This window comes from Salmo trutta, unplaced genomic scaffold, assembly GCF_901001165.1.
Source record: "Salmo trutta unplaced genomic scaffold, fSalTru1.1, whole genome shotgun sequence".
NCBI lineage: Eukaryota > Metazoa > Chordata > Actinopteri > Salmoniformes > Salmonidae > Salmo > Salmo trutta.
In genome coordinates this window covers 2,396,296-2,424,051 of record NW_021823154.1, presented here as the reverse complement: position 1 = coordinate 2,424,051, position 27,756 = coordinate 2,396,296, and the positions used below count along the sequence as shown (strand labels likewise).

The window sequence follows — 27,756 nt, the reverse complement described above, 5'->3', positions numbered from 1 at the left end:
GCTGGACGAAACAGGTACAAAAGTATTAATTTCCACAGTAAAACGAGTCCTATATCGACATAACCTGAAAGTTCGCTCAGCAAGGAAGAAGCCACAGCTCCAAAACCGCCATAAAAAAGCCAGACTACGGTTTGCAACTCCACATGAGTACAAAGATTGTACTTTTTGGAGAAATGACCTCTGGTCTGATGAAACAAAAATATAACTGTTTGGCAATAATGACCATCGTTATGTTTGGAGGAAAAAGGGGGAGGCTTGCAAGCCGAAGAACACCATCCCAACCGTGAAGCACGGGGGTGGCAGCATAATGTTTTGGTGGTGCTTTTCTGCAGTAGGTACTGGTGCGCTTCACAAAATAGATGGCATCATGTGGATGGAAAATGATGTAGATATATTGAAGCAACATGTCAAGACATCAGTCAGGAAGTTAAAGCTTGGTCACAAATGAGTCTTCCAAATGGACAATGACCCCAAGCATACTTCCAAAGTTGTGGCAAAATAGCTTAAGGATATCAAAGTCAAGGTATTGGAGTGGCCATCACAAAGCCCTGACCTCAATCCTATAGAAAATTTGTGGGCAGAACTGAAAAAGCGTGTGCGAGCAAGGAGGCTTACAAACCTGACTCAGTTACACCACCCCTGTCAGGAGGAATGGGCCAAAATTCACCCAACCTATTGTGAGAAGCTTGTGGAAGGCTACCCAAAACATTTGACCCAAGTTAAACAATTTAAAGGCAATGCTACCAAATACTAATTGAGTGTATGTAAACTTCTGACCCACTGGGAATGTGATGAAAGAAATAAAAGCTGAAATAAATCAATCTCTCTCTCTTATTCTGACATTTCACATTCTTAAAATAAAGTGGTGATCCTAACTGACCTAAAACAGGGAATATTTACTTGGATTAAATGTCAGGAATTGTGAAAAACTGAGTTTAAATGTATTTGGCCGAGGTGTATGTAAACTTCCGACTTCAACTGTATATCCTACTGGTTATACTGTGTAATGTAATTTACTGGAATTATTTTAATATTTACCTGAACACTATTCCCTGTGTCTGAAAGGCTTTTGGGAGCAGCATCTCCTGCTCCAAGCCAACTCTCCTTGAAAAGTGACCATTCCATGGATCGACCAATCGGATTTACAAATGGAGATCTCAGGTACAGTACCAGGCAAAAGTTTGGACACACCTGCTCATTCAAGGGTTTTTCTTTAATTTTACTAATTTCTATGTTGTAGAATAATAGTGAAGATACAAACATAAAATAACACGTGGAATCATGTAGTAACAAAACATGTTAAACAAATAGGACTTTATTGGACTGTATTACTAGTGGTATGGACTGGAATAGGACTATATTACTAGTGATATAGACTGGAATAGGACTATATTACTAGTGATATGGACTGGAATAGGACTATATCACTAGTGATATGGACTGTATTAGGACTATATTACTAGTGATATGGACTGGAATAGGACTATATTACTAGTGATATAGACTGGAATAGGACTATATTACTAGTGATGTGGACTGGAATAGGACTATATTACTAGTGATATGGACTGGAATAGGACTATACTACTAGTGATGTGGACTGGAATAGGACTATATTACTAGTGATATGGACTGGAATAGGACTATATTACTAGTGATATGGACTGGAATAGGACTATATTACTAGTGATGTGGACTGGAATAGGACTATATTACTAGTGATATGGACTGGAATAGGACTATACTACTAGTGATGTGGACTGGAATAGGACTATATTACTAGTGATGTGGACTGGAATAGGACTATATTACTAGTGATGTGGACTGGAATAGGACTATATTACTAGTGATATGGACTGGAATAGGACTATATTACTAGTGATGTGGACTGGAATAGGACTATATTACTAGTGATATGGACTGGAATAGGACTATATTACTAGTGATGTGGACTGGAATAGGACTATATTACTAGTGATATGGACTGGAATAGGACTATATCACTAGTGATGTGGACTGGAATAGGACTATGTTACTAGTGATGTGGACTGGAATAGGCCTATATCATCTCACTAACTGTTATGTTGGTCTACTGACCTACAATTGAAGTCAGAAGTTTACATACACTTAGGTTGGAGTCATTAAAACTAATTTTTCAACCACTCCACAAATTTCTTGTTAACAATCTATGGTTTTGGCAAATCGGTTAGCACATCTACTTTGTGCATGACACAAGTAATATTTCCAACAATTGTTTACAGACAGATTATTCACTTATAATTCATTGTATCACAATTCCATTGGGTCAGAAGTTTACATACACTACATTGATTGTGCCTTTAAAACAGCTTGGAAAATTCCAGAAAATTATGTCATGGCTTTAGAAGCTTCTGATTGGCTAATTGACATCATTTGAGTCAATTGGATGTGTACCTGTGGATGTATTTCAAGGCCTACCTTCAAGTTCAGCACCTCTTTGCTTGACATCATGGGAAAATCAAAAGAAATCAGCCAAGACCTCATAAAAAAAATTGTAGACCTCCACAGGTCTGGTTCATCCGTGGGAGCAATTTCCAAACGCCTGAAGGTACCACGTTCATCTGTACAAACAATAGTATGCAAGTATAAACACCATGGGACCATGCAGCCGTCATACTGCTCACGAAGGAGACGAGTTCTGTCTCCTAGAGATGAATGTACTTTGGTGCGAAAAGTGCAAATCAATCCTAAAACAACAGCAAAGGACCTTGTGAAGATGCTGGACGAAACAGGTACAAAAGTATTAATTTCCACAGTAAAACGAGTCCTATATCGACATAACCTGAAAGTTCGCTCAGCAAGGAAGAAGCCACAGCATCTCCTGCTCCAAGCCAACTCTCCTTGAAAAGTGACCATTCCATGGATCGACCTATCGGATTTACAAATGGAGATCTCAGGTACAGTACCAGTCAAAAGTTTGGACACACCTGCTCATTCAAGGGTTTTTCTTTAATTTGTATTAATTTCTATGTTGTAGAATAATAGTGAAGATACAAACATAAAATAACACGTGGAATCATGTAGTAACATAACATGTTAAACAAATAGTTATATATTACTAGTGATATAGACTGGAATAGGACTATATTACTAGTGATGTGGACTGGAATAGGACTATATTACTAGTGATATAGACTGGAATAGGACTATACTACTAGTGATATGGACTGGAATAGGACTATATTACTAGTGATAAGGACTGGAATAGGACTATATTACTAGTGATATGGACTGGAATGGGACTATATTACTAGTGATATGGACTGGAATAGGACTATATTACTAGTGATATGGACTGGAATAGGACTATATTACTAGTGATAAGGACTGGAATAGGACTATATTACTAGTGATAAGGACTGGAATAGGACTATATTACTAATGATATGGACTGGAATTGGAATATGTTACTAGTAATATGGACTGGAATAGGCCTATATTACTTGTGATGTTGCCCGGAATAAGACTATAAGACTAGTGATGTGGACTGGAATAGGACTATATTACTAGTGATAAGGACATGAATAGCTTGTAAATGCTTCATGAGCTCAGTTCAACTGTCGCACATCATCAGAACTTCAAATATAAGCTTGTTTTACTCCAATGTTTGTTAACAACTGAATCGTCAACAAACACTCTTTAGCTTCATAACATTGTTAAAACATGGTCAGTCCTGGCATCCATTGCCCCATCCATGAATTTGAGAGTGGTCACCTTTCCTCAACCCCATCCCTAAATTGTTTGCCCAAAAACAGGGTGTCTGCTTTCTTGTTATTTGAACCACAGATTCTCCCTTTAAAAATTGGTGGAATTCTCCTAATATTAAAGAGGTGAGATCCTGTGAGGAATCATGTTAAAACCTGTTTTAGGATGATGTTAAGACACTGCTCAGACAAACTCTGAGCCAGGAGTAAAATTAAATAAGAAAAGTTTTTCTCAGCTGATAATCACAACAGGTTTGAGGTTCTCCAAAGGAAAGATAGTGATGACACTCGTTGACATTGTTGCAAATGATGAGGAATAACCAATCAGGATGAGGCATCGCCAGCTGTTAACTCTATAGCACGCTTCAGACAACCACGGTGAATGTGACTGGACATCAAATGTTGTTTGATATCATTTTCTCCTGACACGATCACTTTGCCTACTGTTAATTATTGTCTAATATGTTTCCATGCGTAACCTTTTTTTAACCAATTCTGATGGTTGTTAAAAGCAGAATTTTGACAATATTACCGTTATATACATCACTCCCGTTTTAACAACATCAAATCGTTTTGGTACAGTAGGCATCAAGCCACTTACCGATTTAATATTGCGTACAACGTTTGGAAGGTCTATCATTTTCATCAAACACAATCAAAGTTAACATAAATATGCCTTCAATTGCCCAATTTAGACATATTTTTTAACAACGCGATGTTGCGCTCCAAATGGATAACTTGAAGTCACATGATGTAGGTAATTCAATAATCCAATGAAAAAGGTGTTTATTTATCAGCCTAGTGGTTATAAGTAGTTAGGCATATCATGTGAAATAGGCCTCGTGAAATCATTCTCAAATAGAAATATCCAAATATTTGTTTCTGTCCATATAGAAATATACAGATATTTATGTTTCTGTCCATATAGAAATATACAGATATTTGTGTTTCTGTCCATATAGAAATATACAGATATTTGTGTTTCTGTCCATATAGAAATACATAAATATTTATGTTTCTGTCCATATAGCAATGTACAAATAGTTTTGTTTCTGTCCATTTAGAAATATACAAACAGTCAACATGAAAGATGGATAGGTATTATATCCTGCATATTCACACAATGACAAAACCCTCCTTGATCTTTCCACAGTGTAAAACAGGAGAGGGTGTGGTCACCGTGTCTGTCCATGAAGAGTGATTGGTCCATGGACAGGCCCATTATGTTTGGGAAAGAGGCCAGGTAAGTGAAGAACAGCTTCCACATTCCTGTAAATCTAGTAGGTTAGCTCCTGTATAATAGTGAGTCTTTAAAACAGCAACCACATTTCTCTACCATTTTGTGTACAGTGATCTGACAGCCAGTCTACTGACAGAGGACCTCTTCAGATGTTCCGTGTGTACAGAGGTTCTCAAAGAGCCAGTCTCCATCCCCTGTGGACACAGTTACTGCAGACAGTGCATTGAGACCTACTGGAACCAGACAGGAGACTACGACTGCCCCCAGTGCAGAAAGAGATTCAGAACACGTCCTGACCTCCTCACTAACTCAGCCTTGGAGAACGTGATTGAGAAACTCCACCAGGCAGGGTTCAAGGTCCCTGCTCTTCCCAAGCACTGCTACGCTGGACCTGGAGATGTGGCCTGTGACCTCTGCACTGAGAAACAGCTCAAAGCTGTGAAGTCCTGTCTGACCTGCACTGCCTCCTACTGTGAGAGACATGTCAGACGACATTACACCGTAGCAGCTCTGCAGAGACACACCCTGGTGGAGGTGACTGGAAACCTGGAGCAGAAACTGTGCCAGCTGCACCACAGAGCTCTGGAGGTCTTCTGTAAGACAGACCAGGTTTCTGTTTGTCTGGTGTGTGCCTTGCAGGACCACAGAAACCACGATGTCATAAAGAATGAGAGAGATACTGAAGAGGTGGGTGTGTCTATAGTCTGGACTAGTGTGTGTTAGATAGTGAAGAGGTGGGTGTGTCTATAGTCTGGACCAGTGTGTGGTAGATAGTGAAGAGGTGGGTGTGTCTAGGTGGGTGTGTCTATAGTCTGGACCAGTGTGTGGTAGATACTGAAGAGGTGGGTGTGTCTATAGTCTGGACCAGTGTGTGGTAGATACTGAAGAGGTGGGTGTGTCTAGGTGGGTGTGTCTATAGTCTGGACCAGTGTGTGGTAGATATTGAAGAGGTGGGTGTGTCTATAGTCTGGACCAGTGTGTGGTAGATAGTGAAGAGGTGGGTGTGTCTAGGTGGGTGTGTCTATAGTCTGGACCAGTGTGTGGTAGATAGTGAAGAGGTGGGTGTGTCTATAGTCTGGACCAGTGTGTGTTGGATACTGAAGAGGTGGGTGTGTCTATAGTCTGGACCAGTGTGTGTTGGATACTGAAGAGGTGGGTGTGTCTATAGTCTGGACCAGTGTGTGTTGGATACTGAAGAGGTGGGTGTGTCTATAGTCTGGACCAGTGTTGTGGTAGATAGTGAAGAGGTGGGTGTGTCTATAGTTTCTTCTTCCACCAGGACATTGGACAGTATATTAAACATAGTGACGCAGTGGGTTAAAAAGTGGCATGTTTCAGTTGTGCATTTTATTCCCTTTTAGTTAAATGTGCCTTTCTGCCTGTGTTTCAGTAAGTCTTAGTTTAATATAATACTAAAGTGTTGGCTGTAATTGTCTATCAAGGAAAACACCAAAACTCAGGAGGAACAGATTGCCTCCAGGCTGGAAGCTAGACTCCAGAGAGAGATCACGATTCTACAACATAATACAGAGGAGCTTCTTGCTGACAACTCTGAGCAGGTACCATTTATGTCAATACTTTACCTTCTGTAATAAAGTACTGGTAGCTACCTTAACAATACTTTACCTTCTGGAATACAGACAAACAGTACAGACAAACAGTACTTAACAATAATTTACCTTCTAGACATACAGTACTGGTAGCTACCTTAACAATACTTTACCTTCTGTAATACAGTACTGGTAGTTACCTTAACAATACTTTACCTTCTAGACAGTACTGGTAGCTACCTTAACAATACTTTACCTTCTGGACAATCAGTACTGGTAGCTACCTTAACAATACTTTACCTTCTAGACAGTACTGGTAGCTACCTTAACAATACTTTACCTTCTGGACAATCAGTACTGGTAGCTACCTTAACAATACTTTACCTTCTAGACAATACTGGTAGCTACCTTAACAATACTTTACCTTCTGGACAATCAGTACTGGTAGCTACCTTAACAATACTTTACCTTCTAGACAGTACTGGTAGCTACCTGAACAATACTTTACCTTCTAGATGGTACTGACAGCTACCTTAACAATACTTTACCTCCTAGGTAGTACTGTTAGCTACCTTAACAATACTTTACCTTCTAGACATACAGGACTGGTAGTTACCTTAACAATACTTTACCTTCTAGACGGTACTGGTAGCTACCTTAACAATACTTTACCTTCTAGACATACAGGACTGGTAGTTACCTTAACAATACTTCACCTTCTTGACAGACAGTACTGGAAGCTACCTTAACAATACTTTACCTTCTAGACAGTACTGGTAGCTACCTTAACAATACTTCATCTTCTAGATGGTACTGGTAGCTACTTTAACAATACTTTACCTTCTAGACAGACAGTACTGGTAGCTACCTTAACAATACTTTACCTTATAGACATACAGTACTGGTAGCTACCTTAACAATACTTTACCTTCTGGACAGACAGTACTGGTAGCTACCTTAACAATACTTTACCTCCTAGATGGTACTGTTAGCTACCTTGACAATACTTTACCTTCTAGACATACAGTGCTGGTAGTTACCTTAACAATACTTTACCTTCTGTAATACAGTACTGGTAGCTACATTAACAATACTTTACCTTCTGGAATACAGACAAACAGTACATACAAACAGTACTTAACAATATTTTACCTTCTAGACATACAGTACTGGTAGCTACCTTAACAATACATTACCTTCTTGACAGACAGTACTGGGAGCTACCTTAACAATACTTTACCTTCTAGGCATGCAGTACTGGTAGCTACATTAACAATACTTTACCTTCTGGACAGACAGTACTGGTAGCTACCTTAACAATACTTTACCTTCTGGACAGACAGTACTGGTAGCAACCTTATCAGATGAAACTAATAAATATTATAGATTTGTATATTTATTTATTTCAGCATCTCAACTTAAAAACTATTTTTGTGCCCGTTGTAACAGGTAGCACCACTACTTTGATACACTTTCCTTTTACCTTTCCTGTCAAAGTTGAACTATCTCCATCTGTTCTTATCAGTTTAATAACACTTTTCTGTATTTTATTGAACTGAAATCTGCCAGTATTCTTTGTTGAGTAACTTCAAGTGATGACGTGTTCCTCAGAACGTCAAGAACACTACCATTGAGCTGAACAATCCTGCCAAGCATTTCTGCAGAGGCCTGACTGAAGGTTAGTTACATTACTGCTGCTGAATGACTACCTTTAATGATCTGTACCACAACATGTTATCATGTGTTTTCTGTGATTGTCAGACTGGACAGCAGACAGTGTTGTGGTGGCTGCCCTCGGTCGTCCTTTAGACCTGTATCACAACATGTTGTCATGTGTTTTATATGATTGTCAGACTGGACATCAGACAGTGTTGTGGTGGCTGCCCTCGGTCGTCCCTTAGATCTTGGGATGTTGTATGACTGCCGCAGTGACTCATTTTGTTCAGGTACCGTATGTTTTTAAAGTTGAAAGACTTAACAAAACAATAAATACACCCACAATACTGTTAAGGTACCGAATGTGTTTAGAGTGCATAGTTTAAAGACAACTGTTTTATCTAATGTTTAAAAGCATGGACTGAGTCAGCACTGGGCTAGCAAAGGTATCCATTTTGTTGAGTGCTGGACTTTATAGTTTGTCTTGTGAATAGTTCATATTGTGAAATATATATTATGATATATTGTGAACTTCTGCAGGGTATGTAATATTGTTTTATCTCCTTAGATGTCAGTCTTTGGGATAACAGTACAATAGCCTTGATGCGTCAGTCTCTACCTCGGCTTCTCACAGAGGTGAAGTGTATTGAAGGAGACTCCCTTCAGGACAGATTCAGGGCTCTGGATGTGACCACTCCTCTCAGAGCCAGTGTCCTGTCTGGACTGGTGGAGGTTGGTGGTGCTGCTGGATACCTGAACCATCATGTTCAGTCCACACTGCAGGACCGGGTCACTCTACAGTACAGAACCACTACCAGACTGGACATGCTCAGTCACAGGGTGCTTCAGGAGGAGACAGACAGAACACAACGAAAGGCAACGCATGTGGTCATGGCTGTTCTCTATGGAGCTCAAGCATTCTTTATCTTTGATTACAAACAGATCAGCGGACAACACAGTGGTGCAGGAGAGGCGGAGATGCACAGAGTTGTGAAGAAGATGATGCCCACCTTCAGTGCAGATCAGATCTTTTCCAGCTTGAGTGACACTGAGAAACTGAACAGTTCGTTGTATCAGTGTACTCTCTACTGTGATGTAGACCATATCAATGGCTCCATGACGTATGACAGAGCTCTGCAAGTCTATGAAACTCTCCCGAAGCACCTTGGACAGGAAGGAGAGAAAGCAGTGCCTCTATACGCATGGCTCTATCCTCTGAAGAATCTGGGACCTTCAGTTGAAATCATGCTCCTATTGTTCACAAAGGCAGAGGGAGTGCTGGACCATCTGAGGCAGGCCACCATGAGATGCCAGGAGATGATGACAGACTCCAGCAATGGTTGTGTGATGAAATGGTTTCCTGATCTGAAGTATAAACTGTCTAGATTATCAGAGCTTCTGCAGAAGTACCAGTCAGAGTTTAAGAGCGAGCTGGCCATGGCAGTAAAGACCATGAGAGAGAGTGAAGGGGTGGATGAAAGCAGACTGAGAGACATTCTCCAGAACCATGACCAGTCTCCATTCTGTCCTCAGTCCGTACAACTGTGGCTAAACAACAAGGCAGCGGAGGTGAAGGCTCTGAATGTCTGTAAAACAAGAAACATCCCCATAATGAAATCTCAGGAAGAGCTGGACGGCGTCCTCAGATCCTCAAAGGACAGGATACTGTGTTTCACTCTGACCTCCCTGGAGGATGAAGATCCATTCCTCTCCACCATGGAGCAGCACAAACACTCTGTACCAGAGAACACAATGAACCAATCTGATCTCACTGGACAGCAGGAGACACAGCGACCATTGAAACCTCCAGATTTAACTCAGATTAAAATACAGTTTGACCTTCGCTTGTTCATCAAATCCTATGAAGACAGCAGAGATGGAGAGAACATCAAGTTCATTGCAGCAGTTATACCAGATATCAGTGTTCCTGGATCCTCCATTCGTCTGTATCAACAAGGCAGTCTCATCACCACCAACTTCCTGCTAGGATTAAAACCTGATCCAGTCCAGGTAGCAGAGATAAAACAGAGCTGTGTCCTCCTGAAGTTTCCACAGTCAACCATCAGAAGACCTGAGAGATACAGAGTAGAGTACAGAGTCATGACTACTGGTCTTATCAAGGTTATCAAACTGCCATGGAATGTGGTAGTGACCCTGGCTCCTGCAGAAACCTGTGTAGTGCCAGGTTTGAAACCGTTCACACTGTACCAGATCAGGTACTCTGTTATAGAACACTCTGGTATGAGTGACTTCAGCAAGGTCATTGAGGTCAAGACCCTGAGATCCCCACCTGTACAGCTGTTTGGGAATCTTCTGGACAAGAAAACCGTCATAGTGACTTGGTTCCAGCCTGAGTCTGAAGATGATGCCTCTGTACTCCACTACAAAGTGGACTATAAAGAGGCAGGACTGGAGGGCTGGTCTACCATGGTAACAGAGGGACCTGAATGTAAATGCATCATATCTCTGAACCTCAGTACCTGCTACAGAGTCAGAGTGTCAGCTGTCTATGGAGAAGGAGACACCAGTGAAACCAGCAGAGAGACAGATGTCCCAGTCAATGGTGAGTTTCTACATAACTATTCATGAATGATGAGGAAACTAAAGTTTACCCTGTCCTGACCTAGCTAATTATCAAATGATATGTGAAGACGTTTTACATTAAACAAGTCCTGACACCTCTAATTGTAATCTTCTTGTTCCTACATACAGTATATTAGTGTTAATATGACTATGTAGCTACATGTTTATTATGTGTCTATACAGTATATTAGTGTTAATATTGCTATATAGCTTCATGTTTATTATGTCTATACAGTATATTAGTGTTAATATAACTATATAGCTACATGTTTATTATGTGTCTACAGTATATTAGTGTTAATATGACTATGTAGCTACATGTTTATTATGTGTCTATACAGTATATTAGTGTTAATATGACTATGTAGCTACATGTTTATTATGTGTCTACAGTATATTAGTGTTAATATGACTATGTAGCTACATGTTTATTATGTGTCTATACAGTATATTAGTGTTAATATGACTATGTAGCTACATGTTTATTATGTGTCTACAGTATATTAGTGTTAATATGACTATATAGCTACATGTTTATTATGTGTTTATACAATATATTAGTATTAATATGACTATGTAGCTACATGTTTATTATGTGTCTATACAGTATATTAGTGTTAATATGACTATATAGCTACATGTTTATTATGTGTCTACAGTATATTAGTGTTAATATGACTATGTAGCTACATGTTTATTATGTGTCTATACAGTATATTAGTGTTAATATGACTATGTAGCTACATGTTTATTATGTGTCTATACAGTATATTAGTGTTAATATGACTCTATGTAGCTACATGTTTATTATTTCTACAGTATATTAGTGTTAATATGACTATGTAGCTACATGTTTATTATGTGTCTATACAGTATATTAGTGTTAATATGACTATGTAGCTACATGTTTATTATGTGTCTATACAGTATATTAGTCTTAATGACTCTATGTAGCTACATGTTTATGTGTCTATACAGTTTATTAGTGTTAATATGACTATGTAGCTACATGTTTATTATGTGTCTACAGTATATTAGTGTTAATATGACTATGTAGCTACATGTTTATTATGTGTCTATACAGTATATTAGTGTTAATATGACTATGTAGCTACATGTTTATTATGTGTCTACAGTATATTAGTGTTAATACGACTATGCAGCTACATGTTTATAATGTGTCTATGTAGCTACATGTTTATTATGTGTCTATACAGTATATTAGTGTTAATACGACTATGTAGCTACATGTTTATTATGTGTCTATACAGTATATTGGTGTTAATATGACTATGTAGCTACATGTTTATTATGTGTCTACAGTATATTAGTGTTAATATGACTATGTAGCTACATGTTTATTATGTGTCTATGTAGCTACGTGTTTATTATGTGTCTATACAGTATATTAGTGTTAATATGACTATGTAGCTACATGTTTATTATGTGTCTATACAGTATATTAGTGTTAACATGACTATGTAGTTACATGTTTATTATGTGTCTACAGTATATTAGTATTAATGACTCTATGTAGCTACATGTTTATTATGTGTCTATACAGTATATTAGTGTTAATATGACTCTATATAGTTACATGTTTATTATGTGTCTAAACAGTATATTAGTGTTAATATGACTATGTAGCTACATGTTTATTATGTGTCTACAGTATATTAGTATTAATGACTCTATGTAGCTACATGTTTATTATGTGTCTATACAGTATATTATGTGTCTATACAGTATATTAGTGTTAATATGACTATGTAGCTACATGTTTATTATGTGTCTACAGTATATTAGTGTTAATACGACTATGTAGCTACATGTTTATAATGTGTCTATGTAGCTACATGTTTATTATGTGTCTATACAGTATATTAGTGTTAATTTGACTAATATTTAAATCGCACTTTAAACTAAAACTTAAGTTAACTTTATTTTCATTTTTTTGCAGTCTGGTCCATAGACCTCTCAGAGAGAAAGGCCTCCCTCCTCCTAGAAGTGCTGAAACTCCAACCAGAGAAGAAACCAGTAGAGCTGTGGGGCTGGTCAGATGAAGAGAGTGAAGTGAGGAGTTTCCTTCAGTGTCTGTCCTACATCTCACAGCTGAGGTGAGTCTGAACATGTGTGGTGGTTAGTGATTATGTGATGCTAGTGGTTATTATCTTGTAGAAACATTTGATATATAACACTTCAAGTGTTGGTAAATCTTGTAGCAGTATTGTTAGAGAGGGGTAAAGGTAAAGATTTTGTTTGGGCGCCAGGCAGGTCTTAACCCTGCAGAAAGGAAAAGAGTAGGATAGAGAGAGACCCACTACCAGACACACACACATCAGCAGAAGAGACTGTCTAGAGTGTAGCCTGTTAGCCAGATAGCCAGTGGAGAGAAAAGATAAGACACACCATATAAAACACCCATCACAGCACAGGGGAAACCCCACCAATAATACCTCATACAATAATGATGGCAGAGCAATTTAACGGCAACTTCATAGAAACTATTTACAAGAACGAACCCAGTCATCAACATTAGAGGATTTGTAATAATCTGTATTACCTCCCAGTGGAGGAGTGCAGAGGGTATGAATGGTGGGGGGTCATAGACAAACAAAGGCCTTAAAATGTCCACAATCTTCTGGGCCACATGTCATTAGTACCACATCAATACAGTTCAAATAACAAAACACAATAAACTGGCAAGAAACCTCCCTTTAACTAAAATGTCAACCCAAATACGTCTGGCAGGGCAATAATAGTCCAGCGACGCTGAACCTCAAAGGGAAGAGAGAGAGGGGGGAGAGGGAGAGGGAAGAGAGAGGAGAGGGAAGAGAGAGGAGAGGGAAGAGAGAGGAGAGGGAAGAGAGAGGAGAGGGAAGAGAGAGGAGAGGGAAGAGAGAGAGAGGAGAGGGAAGAGAGAGGAGAGGGAAGAGAGAGGAGAGGGAAGAGAGAGGGAGTGTGAAGAGAGAGGGAGTGTGAAGAGAGAGGGAGTGTGAAGAGAGAGGGAGTGTGAAGAGAGAGGGAGTGTGAAGAGAGAGAGAGGGAAGAGGGAAAATAAACCAGAGTTGTGCAGCATCACACTATCAAACTGCCCCCCAGAGAGTCTCCTTTCTGACTGCTGATGCAAAGTGGCAGCACACGGTGAAGGCTCCATATAAAACTACACATGTTGGTGAATCTGGGAACATTTATCTGCCCATTTCCTGACATAAGTAATGTTGCTTTACTAAATGTCACAGATAAATCATGTGAATGTCTCTAAAATGAAATACTTTAACATATAACCAAAGCACATTATGTAAATGTATAACTACTTCATATATCTTTAACTATGACTGGTTTCATGTGTTCATCCATGTCTGAATCAGCTGTTACTGTCCTTGTTGCAGTTTCCCTCCATGGTGGTCTGATCCCTCAAAGCAGATCAAGTTCCTGGTGGATCTCCTGTCTCAAGCAGCAGAGAGGGAGGAGCAGACAGGAGAGAAGACACTGAAGCTGGTATCATCAGTGTGGACTTACAACACCTTTCCTTTTACCAATGGAGACAATTCTGAACAGAGTGATTTCCTGCTGGATCTGTACTTACATGTGAAGGACTATGAGACTCAAACAGGCAGGAGTTTCCTTCCAGCATTACAGCCAGTTTACCAGTCAGCTCCTGCAGTCTGGTCCATAGACCTCTCAGAGAGAAAGGCCTCCCTCCTCCTAGAAGTGCTGAAACTCCAACCAGAGAAGAAACCAGTAGAGCTGAAGGGCTGGTCAGATGAAGAGAGTGAAGTGAGGAGTTTCCTTCAGTATCTGCCCTACATCTCACAGCTGAGGTGAGTCTGAACATGTGTGGTGGTTAGTGATTATGTGATGCTAGTGGTTATTATCTTGTAGAAACATTTGACATATAAAACTTCAAGTGTTGGTAAATCTTGTAGCAGTATTGTTAGAGAGGGGTAAAGGTAAAGATTTAGTTGGGGCGCCAGGCAGGTATTAACCCTGCAGAAAGGAAAAGAGTAGGATAGAGAGAGACCCACTACCAGACACACACACATCAGCAGAAGAGACTGTCTAGAGTGTAGCCTGTTAGCCAGATAGCCAGTGGAGAGAAAAGATAAGACACACCATATAAAACACCCATCACAGCACAGGGGAAACCCCACCAATAATACCTCATACAATAATGATGGCAGAGCAATTTAACGGCAACTTCATAGAAACTATTTACAAGAAAGAACCCAGTCATCAACATTAGAGGATTTGTAATAATCTGTATTACCTCCCAGTGGAGGAGTGCAGAGGGTATGAATGGTGGGGGGTCATAGACAAACAAAGGACTTAAAATGTCCACAATCTTCTGGGCCACATGTCATTAGTACCACATCAATACAGTTCAAATAACAAGACAAAATAAACTGGCAAGAAACCCTCCCTTTAACTAAAATGTCAACCCAAATACGTCTGGCAGGCGATATAGTCCAGCGACGCTGAACTCAAAGGGAAGAGCATTGAAAAACATATAAAGACTGCTGCAGTGTAAAGCACTGGAGAGAGAGAGGGGGACAGAGAGAGAGAGGGGACAGAGAGAGAGAGAGGGGACAGAGAGAGAGAGGGGACACAGAGAGAGAGAGGACAGAGAGAGAGAGGGGACAGAGAGAGAGAGGGGACAGAGAGAGAGAGGGGACAGAGAGAGAGAGGGGACAGAGAGAGAGAGAGGGGGGACAGAGAGAGAGGGGGGGACAGAGAGAGAGGGGGGACATGAGAGAGAGAGAGGGACAGAGAGACAGAGAGGTGGGGGAACAGAGAGAGAGAGAGTGGGGGGACCTAGAGAGAGAGGAGAGGGGGTGACAGAGAGAGAGAGAGGGGGGGACAGAGAGAGAGAGAGGGGGGGACAGAGGAGGGGGGGGGGGAGGACAGAGGCAGAGAGAGAGAGAGGGGGGGGAGAGAGAGAGGGGGGGACAGAGAGAGAGAGAGGGGGGGACAGAGAGAGAGAGAGAGAGGAGAGAGAGAGAGAGAGGGGGACAGAGAGAGAGAGGGGGGGACAGAGACAGAGAGAGGAGAGGGGGGGGGGACAGAGAGAGAGAGGGGGACAGAGAGAGAGGGGGGAAGAGAGAGAGAGGAAGAGAGAGAGGGGGGGGGGACAGAGAGAGAGAGGGAGGAGGAGGGAGGGAGGGGGGGAGAGGAGAGAGGAGGAGAGAGAGAGAGGAGGGGAGAGGGGGAGGAGAGGAGAGAGGGAGAGAGAGAGAGAGAGAGAGAGGGGGGGGACAGAGAGGAGAGAGGGGGACAGAGAGAGAGAGAGAGAGAGGGGGACAGAGAGAGAGAGAGAGGGGGGGGGACAGAGAGAGAGAAGAGAGAGAGAGAGGAGAGAGAGAGGGGGACAGAGAGAGGGGGAAGAGAGAGACTGGGAATTGAGAGCGAGCGGGAAGAGAGAGTGAGGGAAGAGGGAAAATAAACCAGAGTTGTGCAGCATCACACTATCAAACTGCCCCCCAGAGAGTCTCCTTTCTGACTGCTGATGCAAAGTGGCAGCACACGGTGAAGGCTCCGTATAAAACTACACATGTTGGTGAATCTGGGAACATTTATCAGCCCATTTCCTGACATAACTAATGTTGCATTACTAAATGTCACAGATAGATAATGTGAATGTCTCTAAAATTAAATACTTTAACATATAACCAAAGCACATTATGTAAATGTATAACTACTTCATATATCTTTAACTATGACTGGTTTCATGTGTTCATCCATGTCTGAATCAGCTGTTACTGTCCTTGTTGCAGTTTCTGTCCATGGAGGTCTGATCCCTCAAAGCAGATCAAGTTCCTGGTGGATCTCCTGTCTCAAGCAGCAGAGTGGGAGGAGCAGACAGGAGAGAAGACACTGAAGCTGGTATCATCAGTGTGGACTTACAGCACTTTCCCCTTCTTTGGTGATGATGAGATCAAGGAATATCAATGTGATTTCCTGCTCGACCTGTACTCACATGTGAAGGACTATGAGACTCAAACAGGCAGGAGTGTCCTTCCAGCATTACAGCCAGTTTACCAGTCAGCTCCTGCAGTCTGGTCCATAGACCTCTCAGTGAGAAAGGCCTCCCTCCTCCTAGAAGTGCTGAAACTCCAACCAGAGAAGAAACCAGTAAAGCTGAAGGGCTGGTCAGATGAAGAGAGTGAAGTGAGGAGTTTCCTTCAGTGTCTGCCCTACATCTCACAGCTGAGGTGAGTGAGTTTTTCCAACAAGAGTCCACATGTCATTGAACTGGTGTAGATAGTATTTATGTTTTACACTGTCTTTGTCTTTTTAATACATGCACATATGAAGATGCTGTAGAAACTCTAATTCAGTAGGAATTTAAATTGAACAAAATTCTAATTCATAGTTGTATTGTTTTAATAGATGGAGTCATAAGGTGCTATTAGTTTTCAGTTCCCCATCCCTGTTACTCATATCAGCCCTCATCACTCTCCTGTATATCATCTGTGTTTTAAACTGTTTGTTCAGATTTCTTCCACTGATGGACAATATAGAGAGGAGAAAGAGAGAGAAGACATTCCTACTGAATCTGTGTCTTCAAGCAGCTCTCCATGAGAGAGGAACCATACAAACAACTGTAGAGAAAGTGTTGTCACTGTCTGAAGTATATCACAATCAGAAAGATGTTTTCCTGCTGGATCTGTACTCACATGTGAAGGACTATGAGACTCAAACAGGCAGGAGTTTCCTTCCAGTATTACAGCCAGTTTACCAGTCAGCTCCTGCAGTCTGGTCCATAGACCTCTCAGAGAGAAAGGCCTCCCTCCTCCTAGAAGTGCTGAAACTCCAACCAGAGAAGAAACCAGTAGAGCTGAAGGGCTGGTCAGATGAAGAGAGTGAAGTGAGGAGTTTCCTTCAGTGTCTGTCCTACATCTCACAGCTGAGGTGAGTCTGAACATGTGTGGTGGTTAGTGATTATGTGATGCTAGTGGTTATTATCTTGTAGAAACATTTGACGTATAAAACTTCAAGTGTTGGTAAATCTTGAAGCGGTATTGTTAGAGAGGGGTAAAGGTAAAGATTTTGTTGGGGCGCCAGGCAGGTATTAACCCTGCAGAAAGGAAAAGAGTAGGATAGAGAGAGACCCACTACCAGACACACACACATCAGCAGAAGAGACTGTCTAGAGTGTAGCCTGTTAGCCAGATAGCCAGTGGAGAGAAAAGATAAGACACACCATATAAAACACCCATCACAGCACAGGGGAAACCCCACCAATAATACCTCATACAATAATGATGGCAGAGCAATGTAGTTTAAAACACTGGAGAGAGAGTGAGGGAAGAGAGAGAGCGAGAGAGAGAGAGTGAGAGAAAGAGAGAGAGAGTGTGAGGGAAGAGAGAGAGTGTGAGGGAAGAGAGAGAGAAGAGAAAGAGGGGGGGAGTGAGAGAGTGTGAGGGAAGAGAGAGAGAGTGTGAGGGAAGAGAGAGAGAGTGTGAGGGAAGAGAGAGAGAGTGTGAGGGAAGAGAGAGAGAGGGAAGAGAGAGTGAGGGGAGAGAGAGTGAGGGGAGAGAGAGTGAGGGGAGAGAGAGTGAGGGGAGAGAGAGTGAGGGGAGAGAGAGTGAGGGGAGAGAGAGGGAGAGAGAGTGAGAGGGAGAGGGAGAGAGAGAGAGTGAGAGGGAGAGAGAGTGAGAGGGAGAGAGAGTGAGAGGGAGAGAGGGAAGAGTGAGAGAAAATGAGGGAAGAGAGAGAGAGAGTGGGAGGGGAGAGAGAGGGGGAGGGGAGAGTGAAAGAGAGAGTGAGGGATGGAAGAGTGAGAGAGTGAGGAAGAGAGTGAGAGAGAGAGAGAGTGAGGGAAGAGAGAGAGAGAGTGAAGGAGGGATGAGAGAGAGAGAGAGAGAGAGAGAGAGAGAGAGAGAGAGAGAGAGAGAGAGAGAACAGAGAGAGAACAGAGAGAGAACAGAGAGAGAAACAGGGAAGAGGGAAAATAAACCAGAGTTGTGCAGCATCACACTATCAAACTGCCCCCCAGAGAGTCTCCTTTCTGACTGCTGATGCAAAGTGGCAGCACACGGTGAAGGCTCCGTATAAAACTACACATGTTGGTGAATCTGGGAACATTTATCAGCCCATTTCCTGACATAACTAATGTTGCTTTACTAAATGTCACAGATAAATAATGTGAATGTCTCTAAAATTAAATACTTTAACATATAACCAAAGCACATTATGTAAATGTATAACTACTTCATATATCTTTAACTATGACTGGTTTCATGTGTTCATCCATGTCTGAATCAGCTGTTACTGTCCTTGTTGCAGGTTCTGTCCACGGAGTTCTGATCCCTCAAAGCAGATCAAGTTCCTGGTGGATCTCCTGTCTCAAGCAGCAGAGTGGGAGGAGCAGACAGGAGAGAAGACACTGAAGCTGGTATCATCAGTGTGGACTTACAGCACCTTTCCTTTCTGTGGTGATGATGATGATGATGATGATGAGATCAAGGACTATCAATGTGGTTTCCTGCTGGATCTGTACTCACATGTGAAGGACTATGAGACTCAAACAGGCAGGAGTCTCCTTCCAGCATTACAGCCAGTTTACCAGTCAGCTCCTGCAGTCTGGTCCATAGACCTCTCAGAGAGAAAGGCCTCCCTCCTCCTAGAAGTGCTGAAACTCAAACCAGAGAAGAAACCAGTAGAGCTGAAGGGCTGGTCAGATGAAGAGAGTGAAGTGAGGAGTTTCCTTCAGTGTCTGTCCTACATCTCACAGCTGAGGTGAGTCTGAACATGTGTGGTGGTTAGTGATTATGTGATGCTAGTGGTTATTATCTTGTAGAAACATTTGACGTATAAAACTTCAAGTGTTCTTAAATCTTGTAGCAGTATTGTTATAGAGGGGTAAAGGTAAAGATTTTGTTGGGGCGCCAGGCAGGTATTAACCCTGCAGAAAGGAAAAGAGTAGGATAGAGAGAGACCCACTACCAGACACACACACATCAGCAGAAGAGACTGTCTAGAGTGTAGCCTGTTAGCCAGATAGCCAGTGGAGAGAAAAGATAAGACACACCATATAAAACACCCATCACAGCACAGGGGAAACCCCACCAATAATACCTCATACAATAATGATGGCAGAGCAATTTAACGGGAACTTCATAGAAACAATTTACAAGAAAGAACCCAGTCATCAACATTAGAGGATTTGTAATAATCTGTATTACCTCCCAGTGGAGGAGTGCAGAGGGTATGAATGGTGGGGGGTCATAGACAAACAAAGGACTTAAAATGTCCACAATCTTCTGGGCCACATGTCATTAGTACCACATCAATACAGTTCAAATAACAAGACACAATAAACTGTCAAGAAACCTCCCTTTAACTAAAATGTCAACCCAAATACGTCTGGCAGGGCGATAATCGTCCAGCGACGCTGAACCTCAAAGGGAAGAGCATTGAAAACAATAATAAAGTCTGCTGCAGTGTAAAGCACTGGAGAGAGAGAGGGGGGAGAGAGAGGGAGGGAAGAGAAAGGGGGGATGAGGGATGAGGGGGAGGGGGAGAGAGAGAGAGAGACTCTCCTCCCCTGTCCTGTTGGGGGAGGACGCAGAGAGCTGTGTGTTGGCAGCACACTACATTGCTGCCTGCCATAAGATGAGGGACAGAGTCTGACAGACCAATCAACCTGCACATGTCCTCTACTGTATGCTTATTGTTGAATGTATGGTTATTTTGACCCTTGGTTATTGTTGTTACTGTTGTCCCATTGATAATTGTGTTCTTATTATTTTCATATTGTAAATATCCAAAGTAAGCTTTGGCAATATGTACATTATTACGTCATGCCACTAAAGCAAATTGAATTGAGAGAGAGAGAGATATATCTGAAGATGAGGGAAGAGAGAGAGTGAGAGAGAGAGAGAGAGAGGGAAGAGAGAGGAGAGGAGAGGGAGAGAGAAGAGAGAGAGGGCAGAGAGAGGAGAGGAGAGGGAGAGAGAAGAGAGAGAGGAGAGAGAAGAGAGAGAGGGAGAGGAGAGGAGAGAGAGAGGGAGAGTGAAGAGAGAGAGAGTGTGAAGAGAGAGAGAGAGATAGATGGAAGAGAGACAGTGAGGGAAGAGAAAGAGAGAGAGAGGGAAGAGAGACAGTGAGGGAAGAGAAAGAGAGAGAGAGGGAAAGAGACAGTGAGAGGGAGAGGAGAGTGACAGGGAAGAGAGAGAGAGAAAAAGAGAGATGATAAAGAGAGAGAAGGAAGAGAGGAGAAAGGGATGGAAGAGAGGGAGAGAAAAGAGAGAGTGAGGGAAGAGAGAGGAGAGGGAAGAGAGAGAGAGAGAGAGAGAGGAGAGGGAGAGAGAGGAGAGAGGAGAGGAGAGGGAAGAGAGAGAGAGAGAGGAGAGGGAGAGAGAGGAGAGGGAAGAGAGACAATGAGAGGGAGAGGAGAGTGACAGGGAAGAGAGAGAGAGAAAAAGAGAGATGGGGAAGAGAGAGAGATAAAGAGAGAGAGGGAAGAGAGAGTACAGGGAGAGGGAAGAGAGGGGGAATAGAGAGAGAGAGAGGGAGGAGAGAGAGAGGGAATAGAGAGAGAAGAGAGAGAGAGTGAAGATAGAGAGAGGGAAGGGAGACAGTGAGGGAAGAGAGAAAATTAACAAGAGTTTGTGCAGCATCACACTATCAAACTGCCCCCCAGAGAGTCTCCTTTCTGACTGCTGATGCAAAGTGGCAGCACACGGTGAAGGCTCCGTATAAAACTACACATGTTGGTGAATCTGGGAACATTTATCAGCCCATTTCCTGACATAACTAATGTTTCATTACTAAATGTCACAGATAAATCATGTGAATGTCTCTAAAATTAAATACTTTAACATATAACCAAAGCACATTATGTAAATGTATAACTACTTCATATATCTTTAACTATGACTGGTTTCATGTGTTCATCCATGTCTGAATCAGCTGTTACTGTCCTTGTTGCAGTTTCTGTCCATGGTGGTCTGATCCCTCAAAGCTGATCAAGTTCCTGGTGGATCTCCTGTCTCAAGCAGCAGAGTGGGAGGAGCAGACAGGAGAGAAGACACTGAAGCTGGTATCATCAGTGTGTACTTACAGCACTTTCCCCTTCTGTGGTGATGATGATGATGATGAGATCAAGGAATATCAATGTGATTTCCTGCTCGACCTGTACTCACATGTGAAGGACTATGAGACTCAAACAGGCAGGAGTTTCCTTCCAGCATTACAGCCAGTTTACCAGTCAGCTCCTGCAGTCTGGTCCATAGACCTCTCAGAGAGAAAGGCCTCCCTCCTCCTAGAAGTGCTGAAACTCCAACCAGAGAAGAAACCAGTAGAGCTGAAGGACTGGTCAGATGAAGAGAGTGAAGTGAGGAGTTTCCTTCAGTGTCTGCCCTACATCTCACAGCTGAGGTGAGTCTGAACATGTGTGGTGGTTAGTGATTATGTGATGCTAGTGGTTATTATCTTGTAGAAACATTTGACATATAAAACTTCAAGTGTTGGTGAATCTGGTAACATTTATCAGCCGATTTCCTGACATAACAAATATGTTGCATTACTAAATGTCACAGATATATTGTTAATTTATCTAAATTAGGTGATGCTAGACATTTGTCTTTTAGAAATCTTGTGAATTTTATCTTTGAGAAATGTTGTAACAATAAACCTGAATGTTTATACTCAGAATATCTAATCTATAAACCAAATGTCATGTATATTATGGAACTTTCTCTGTGACATGGTGTTTCCATATGACAGGCAGGTATTCATGTACAGTGAGGAAGAAGTATTGGGACAGTGATGCATTTGTTATTTTGTCTCTGTACACTTTGACATGATTCAATGACTGAGGTTAAAGGTCAAACTGTCAGCTTTAATTTGAGGGTATTTTCATCATGTTTCTCAGGAAATTATATTTTAAATGTTTATTCCACTTAGTTTGACGATGATGTTTCTGTATTTAGTCAGTGGTGAAGAGTTATATGTTTTATTTTTCATTCATTTCTTATTTTGACCAAAAAATGTCAAATTCAATGCATTTTAATTCCAGGTTGTAACACAATAAAAAGTCTTAAGGGGTTTGAAAACTATTGCAGGGCTAACACTGTATGTACAAAAAGTGCTGTAATTTCTAAACAGTTCACCTGATATGTATGAAAATACCCTCGGATTAAAGCTGACCTTTAACCTCATAGTCACTGTATCATTTCAAGGTGCTGGAGTACAGAGCCAAAACAACAAACCATGTGTCACTGTCCCCTAAATGTCTGATTTGATGTTTTGCAGTTTCAGCTGTGATGGTGACAGGTTCTTTCAGGATGTGTGTGAATCCATCCCTGTGAGGTCCAGAGAGGAGGACCAGCAGTTGGCCTCTCTCCTCCAGGCCTTGGGCTCCACCCTGTCACTGGGAGGAGAGTTACCCAGGAAAACCTGCAGGTCTGTGGGGAGAGTCCTGGGTCTCTGTGCCTCCAGAGTGGACCTCACTCTCACCCCCAGCAAGATCTCTCTCAAAGGAGCCTTACTTCTTTTGAGACATGAGCCAAAGCTCCACAAGCTCAGGTATGTTCAGTAAGACAGGTTTTACAGCTCTATTGAACAGTTGATTTTCCTACTGAGTATTTATCTGACAAGATTTCTCTGTTTCAAGTGACTTAAGGTTTGTCTTTTCATTCCAGACTGAATATGGGCATGGCAGTGAAACTGTCCAGACTGGTTAGGAGGACAGAGAGAGGTACTACTCCACTGACTGTCCTAGAACTCTCCCTGGTCCTAAAGAGCAGCCAGCCACCAGAGAGAGTGTTATCCAGGGCTCTGAGTAGTGTGGCGTCCCTGCTGAGACTCTGGAGGGTTCAGTGTCTGGACCTGACTGACTTCTGGATCCAGGGTCACTCTCTCATCACACTGCTGTGTCACCAGGGACCTCTCTCTCTCAGGTCAGTCTGAAGCTGATGTTTTTTAAATAGAAATAGTAACTTCATTCATGTGTTTTTCTTCATATTTCTGACTGCCTGTGTGTTCCAACCTCCTAGACTGAACTCAGACACTCTGCAGCAGCTGACTGTAGTTGTGTATGAAGCTCAGGACAAGGACTTGACTCAGTGGTTCCTGGAGAAGGTTGGTGGAGACCTGACCTCCTGCAGGCTGGACTGGGAAGTGCTTCTCTCTCTGCTGCAGCATTCAACCCACAACATCACTGTGGACCTCAGGAAGAACAGGCTTCTAGAGAAGAACATCTCAGATCTTCTCCCCTTTCTGGGAAGGGTTACTCTCAAGAGGTGGGAGAACTTCTTTCTCTAGTCAGACTTTCTAGAAATAATAAAATAGCTATTTGTATCCAGTGACATGTTGTTCTGAGTTATCCTCTGTAATATCATTAGGGTTTTATTCAAGAGGTGGGAGATCTTTATTCAATATTTATAGACTTTAATTATTAATGTCCTGTCCAGCCAGTTGTTGCTATGTGAGTTATCCTTTATAAAACCTTGACATAACCACAACAATCCATTCTCCATGTTTGTTCAGGTCCAGTTCCAGCTTTGTAAAGTCCTCCATCAGACAGATCTATGACAGTAGAGACAGTGACTGTGTATCCAGTTTGTTGAGGTCTTCAGACCATTGGATCAACCTGAACAGCAGAGAGCTGGACAGAGTGGACTGTACTGCTCTGTGTTTTACCCTGCAGCACAGCCACCAAGTCAAAGTCAACCTGCTGTGGACCTCCATACCACCGGGGGAGATAGAGAGCATCCTGCCTCTTCTGGACAGAGTCTCCCAACTCAGGTTTAGTTGCCACTCTTGGACCCTGCTAGAATGGATAGAACTATGAGGCTTTCCACTTCCTGATTGATTTAACCTCTAACCCTAACCTTAGTGTAATGTACTAACCTTAACATTTTCCAAAATGGCATAGCAGTCGGACATGTGTTTTGTCTTGTCACTTTCTTCCTCGTTTTTTTGTTATATATATATATCTTAATCTCACTTTCCATCTACGGACTGAATCTCCTGCAACCCTCCTGACCCAATGTGGTGCGGATGTGCTATTTGTATACTCTAGAACTGGAACCCCAATCAGAAGCTAGCCAGCTAACTTGCTACTAGTAGTCAGTTAGCCACTGCTAGCGGTCTTCACAATTAACTCAGACACCAACAAGCCTCAGCTCGGTCAATACCTGCCAGTCTGCACAGCGCGATATCAACCCAGAGCATATCAGACTGCTTTTTCTCTACCACATCTCCGGATTTCTACCGCAAGCTCTGAACCTTTACACTAGATCATCACAGCTAGCTAGCTGCTATCCGAGTGGCTACTCCTGGCTAACGTCTCTGTCCCTAAGCAAGCACCAGTTAGCCTGGATCTAGCCTCGAGCTAGGCCCATCTCCCGGCTAGCCGAAGAGATCCACCAGCCAATTCTTGCTCTACAATACCTCTTTTGCCAATTGGCCTGGACCCTTTACTGCCGACACGGAGCCCCGCCAATCCATCATGACTACAACCCTAAATCCATAACCTGTCTTCAACCAGGATCTCAGCTATCACTGCCTCATTGCCTGCGTCCGTACTGGGTCCGAGGTCCAACGACCACCCCTCATCACTGTCAAACCAATATACACAGTCAGTTAGGAAAGCTAAGTCTAGCTTTTCCAAACAGAAATTTGCATCATGTAGCACTAATTCCAAAAAGTTTTGGGACACTGTAAAGTCCATGGAGAATAAGAGCACCTCCTCCCAGCTGCCCACTGCACTGAGGCTAGGAAACACTGTCACCACGGATTAATCAAATAGCATTTTTCTACTGCTGGCCATGCTTTCCACCTGGCTACCCCTACCCCTGGTCAACAGCTCTGCACCCCCTGCAGCAACTTGCCCAAACCCCACCCCCCCCGCTCCTCCTTCACCCACATCCAGACGGCTGATGTTCTGAAAGAGCTGCAAATTCTGGATCCATACAAATCAGCTGGGCAAGACAATCTGGACCCTCTCTTTCTAAAATTATCTGTAGAAATTGTTGCAACCCCTATTACTAGCCCGTTCAACATCTCTTTCGTATTGTCTGAGATCCCCCTCTTCAAAGGGGATACACTCTCGACCCAAACTGTTATAGACCTATATCCATCCTGCCCTGCCTTTCTAAAATCTTCGAAAGCCAAGTTAATAAACAGATCACTGACCATTTCGAATCCCACCGTACTTTCTCCACTATGCAATCTGGTATCCGAGCTGGTCATAGGTGCACCTCAGCCACGCTCAAGATCCGAAACGATATCATAACCTACATCGATAAAAGACAGTACTGTGCAGCCGTCTTCATCGACCTGGCCAAGGCTTTCGACTCTGTCAATCACCGCATTCTTATCGGCAGACTCAATAGCCTTGGTTTCTCAAATGACTGCCTGGCCTGGTTCACCAACTACTTCTCATATAGAGTTCAGTGTGTCAAATCGAAGGGCCTGTTGTCCGGACCTCTGGCAGTCTCTATGGGGGTGCCACAGGGTTAAATTCTCAGGCCGACTCTTTTCTCTGTATATATCAATGATGTCGCTCTTGCTGCTGGTGATTCCCTGATCCACCTCTACGCAGATGACACCATTCTGTATACTTCTGGCCCTTCTTCGGAAACTGTGTTAACTAACCTCCAAACGAGCTTCAATGCCATACAACTCTCCTTCCGTGGCCTCCAACTGCTTTTGAATGCTAGTAAAACTAAGTGCATGCTCTTCAACCGATCACTGCCTGCACCCGCTCGCCTGACCAGCATCACTACTCTGGACGGTTCTGACTTAGAATATGAGGACAACTACAAATACCTAGGTGTCTGGTTAGACTGTAAACTCTCCTTCCAGACTCATATTAAGCCTCTCCAATCCAAAATTAAATCTAGAATCAGCTTCCTATTTCACAACAAAGCCTCCTTCACTCATGCTGCCAAACATACCCTCATAAAACTGACTATCACAGTGCCTGTACACAGCCCATCTGTAAATAGCCCACCCAACTTCCTCATCCCCATATTATTATTTTCTTGCTCTCTACTTGCACATCATCATCTGCACATCTATCACTCCAGTGTTAATGCTAAAGTGTAATTATTTTTGCCTCTATGGCCTATTTATTGCCTTACCTCCCTACTCTTCTACATTTGCACACACTGTACATAGATTTTTCTGTTGTGTTATTGACTGTACATTTGTTTATGTGTAACTCTGTGTTGTTGTTACATTTTAGTCATTTAGCAGACGCTCTTATCCAGAGCGACTTACAGTAGTGAATGCAGACATTTCATTTCATACATTTTTTTATCATTATATATATTTTTTTTGTACTGGCCCCCTGTGGGAATCGAACCCACAACCCTGGCATTGCAAACACCATGCTCTACCAACTGTGCCACAGGGAAGACTGCTTTACTTTATCTTGGCCAGGTCACAGTTGTAAATGAGAACTTGTTCTCAACTGGCCTACCTGGTTAAATAAAGGTGAAATAAATAAAACATGTAAAAGTAGGAGCTAGGGATCAACCAGCTATAGAGGAAGTAGGGGTTAGGGACCAACCAGCTATAGAGGAAGTAGGGGCTAGGGACCAACCAGCTATAGAGGAAGTAGGGGCTAGGGACCAACCAGCTATAGAGGAAGTAGGGGCTGGGGACCAACCAGCTATAGAGGAAGTAGGGGCTAGGGACCAACCAGCTATAGAGGAAGTAGGGGCTAGGGACCAACCAGCTATAGAGGAAGTAGGGGCTAGGGACCAACCAGCTATAGAGGAAGTAGGGGTTAGGGACCAACCAGCTATAGAGGAAGTAGGGGCTAGGGACCAACCAGCTATAGAGGAAGTAGGGGCTAGGGACCAACCAGCTATACAGGAAGTAGGGGCTGGGGACCAACCAGCTATAGAGGAAGTAGGGGCTAGGGACCAACCAGCTATAGAGGAAGTAGGGGTTAGGGACCAACCAGCTATAGAGGAAGTAGGGGCTAGGGACCAACCAGCTATAGAGGAAGTAGGGGCTAGGG

General features: G+C 42.5%; 1 protein-coding gene across 1 annotated transcript in view; it reads left to right on the top strand.

The window, feature by feature from the left end:
* Positions 1-27,756, top strand: part of LOC115189397 (uncharacterized) — a 337,609-nt gene that overhangs the window by 13,557 nt on the left and 296,296 nt on the right. Inside the window, exons 4-16 of the mRNA XM_029747982.1 lie at positions 2,888-2,936; positions 4,897-4,986; positions 5,094-5,670; positions 6,426-6,542; positions 8,145-8,211; positions 8,387-8,479; positions 8,758-10,752; positions 12,733-12,889; positions 14,165-14,596; positions 16,547-16,984; positions 17,268-17,684; positions 19,062-19,514; positions 21,711-22,157. Of these exons, the coding sequence (XP_029603842.1) occupies positions 2,888-2,936; positions 4,897-4,986; positions 5,094-5,670; positions 6,426-6,542; positions 8,145-8,211; positions 8,387-8,479; positions 8,758-10,752; positions 12,733-12,889; positions 14,165-14,596; positions 16,547-16,984; positions 17,268-17,684; positions 19,062-19,514; positions 21,711-22,157 (5,332 nt within the window). The remainder of the gene's footprint in view (positions 1-2,887; positions 2,937-4,896; positions 4,987-5,093; positions 5,671-6,425; positions 6,543-8,144; positions 8,212-8,386; positions 8,480-8,757; positions 10,753-12,732; positions 12,890-14,164; positions 14,597-16,546; positions 16,985-17,267; positions 17,685-19,061; positions 19,515-21,710; positions 22,158-27,756) is intronic.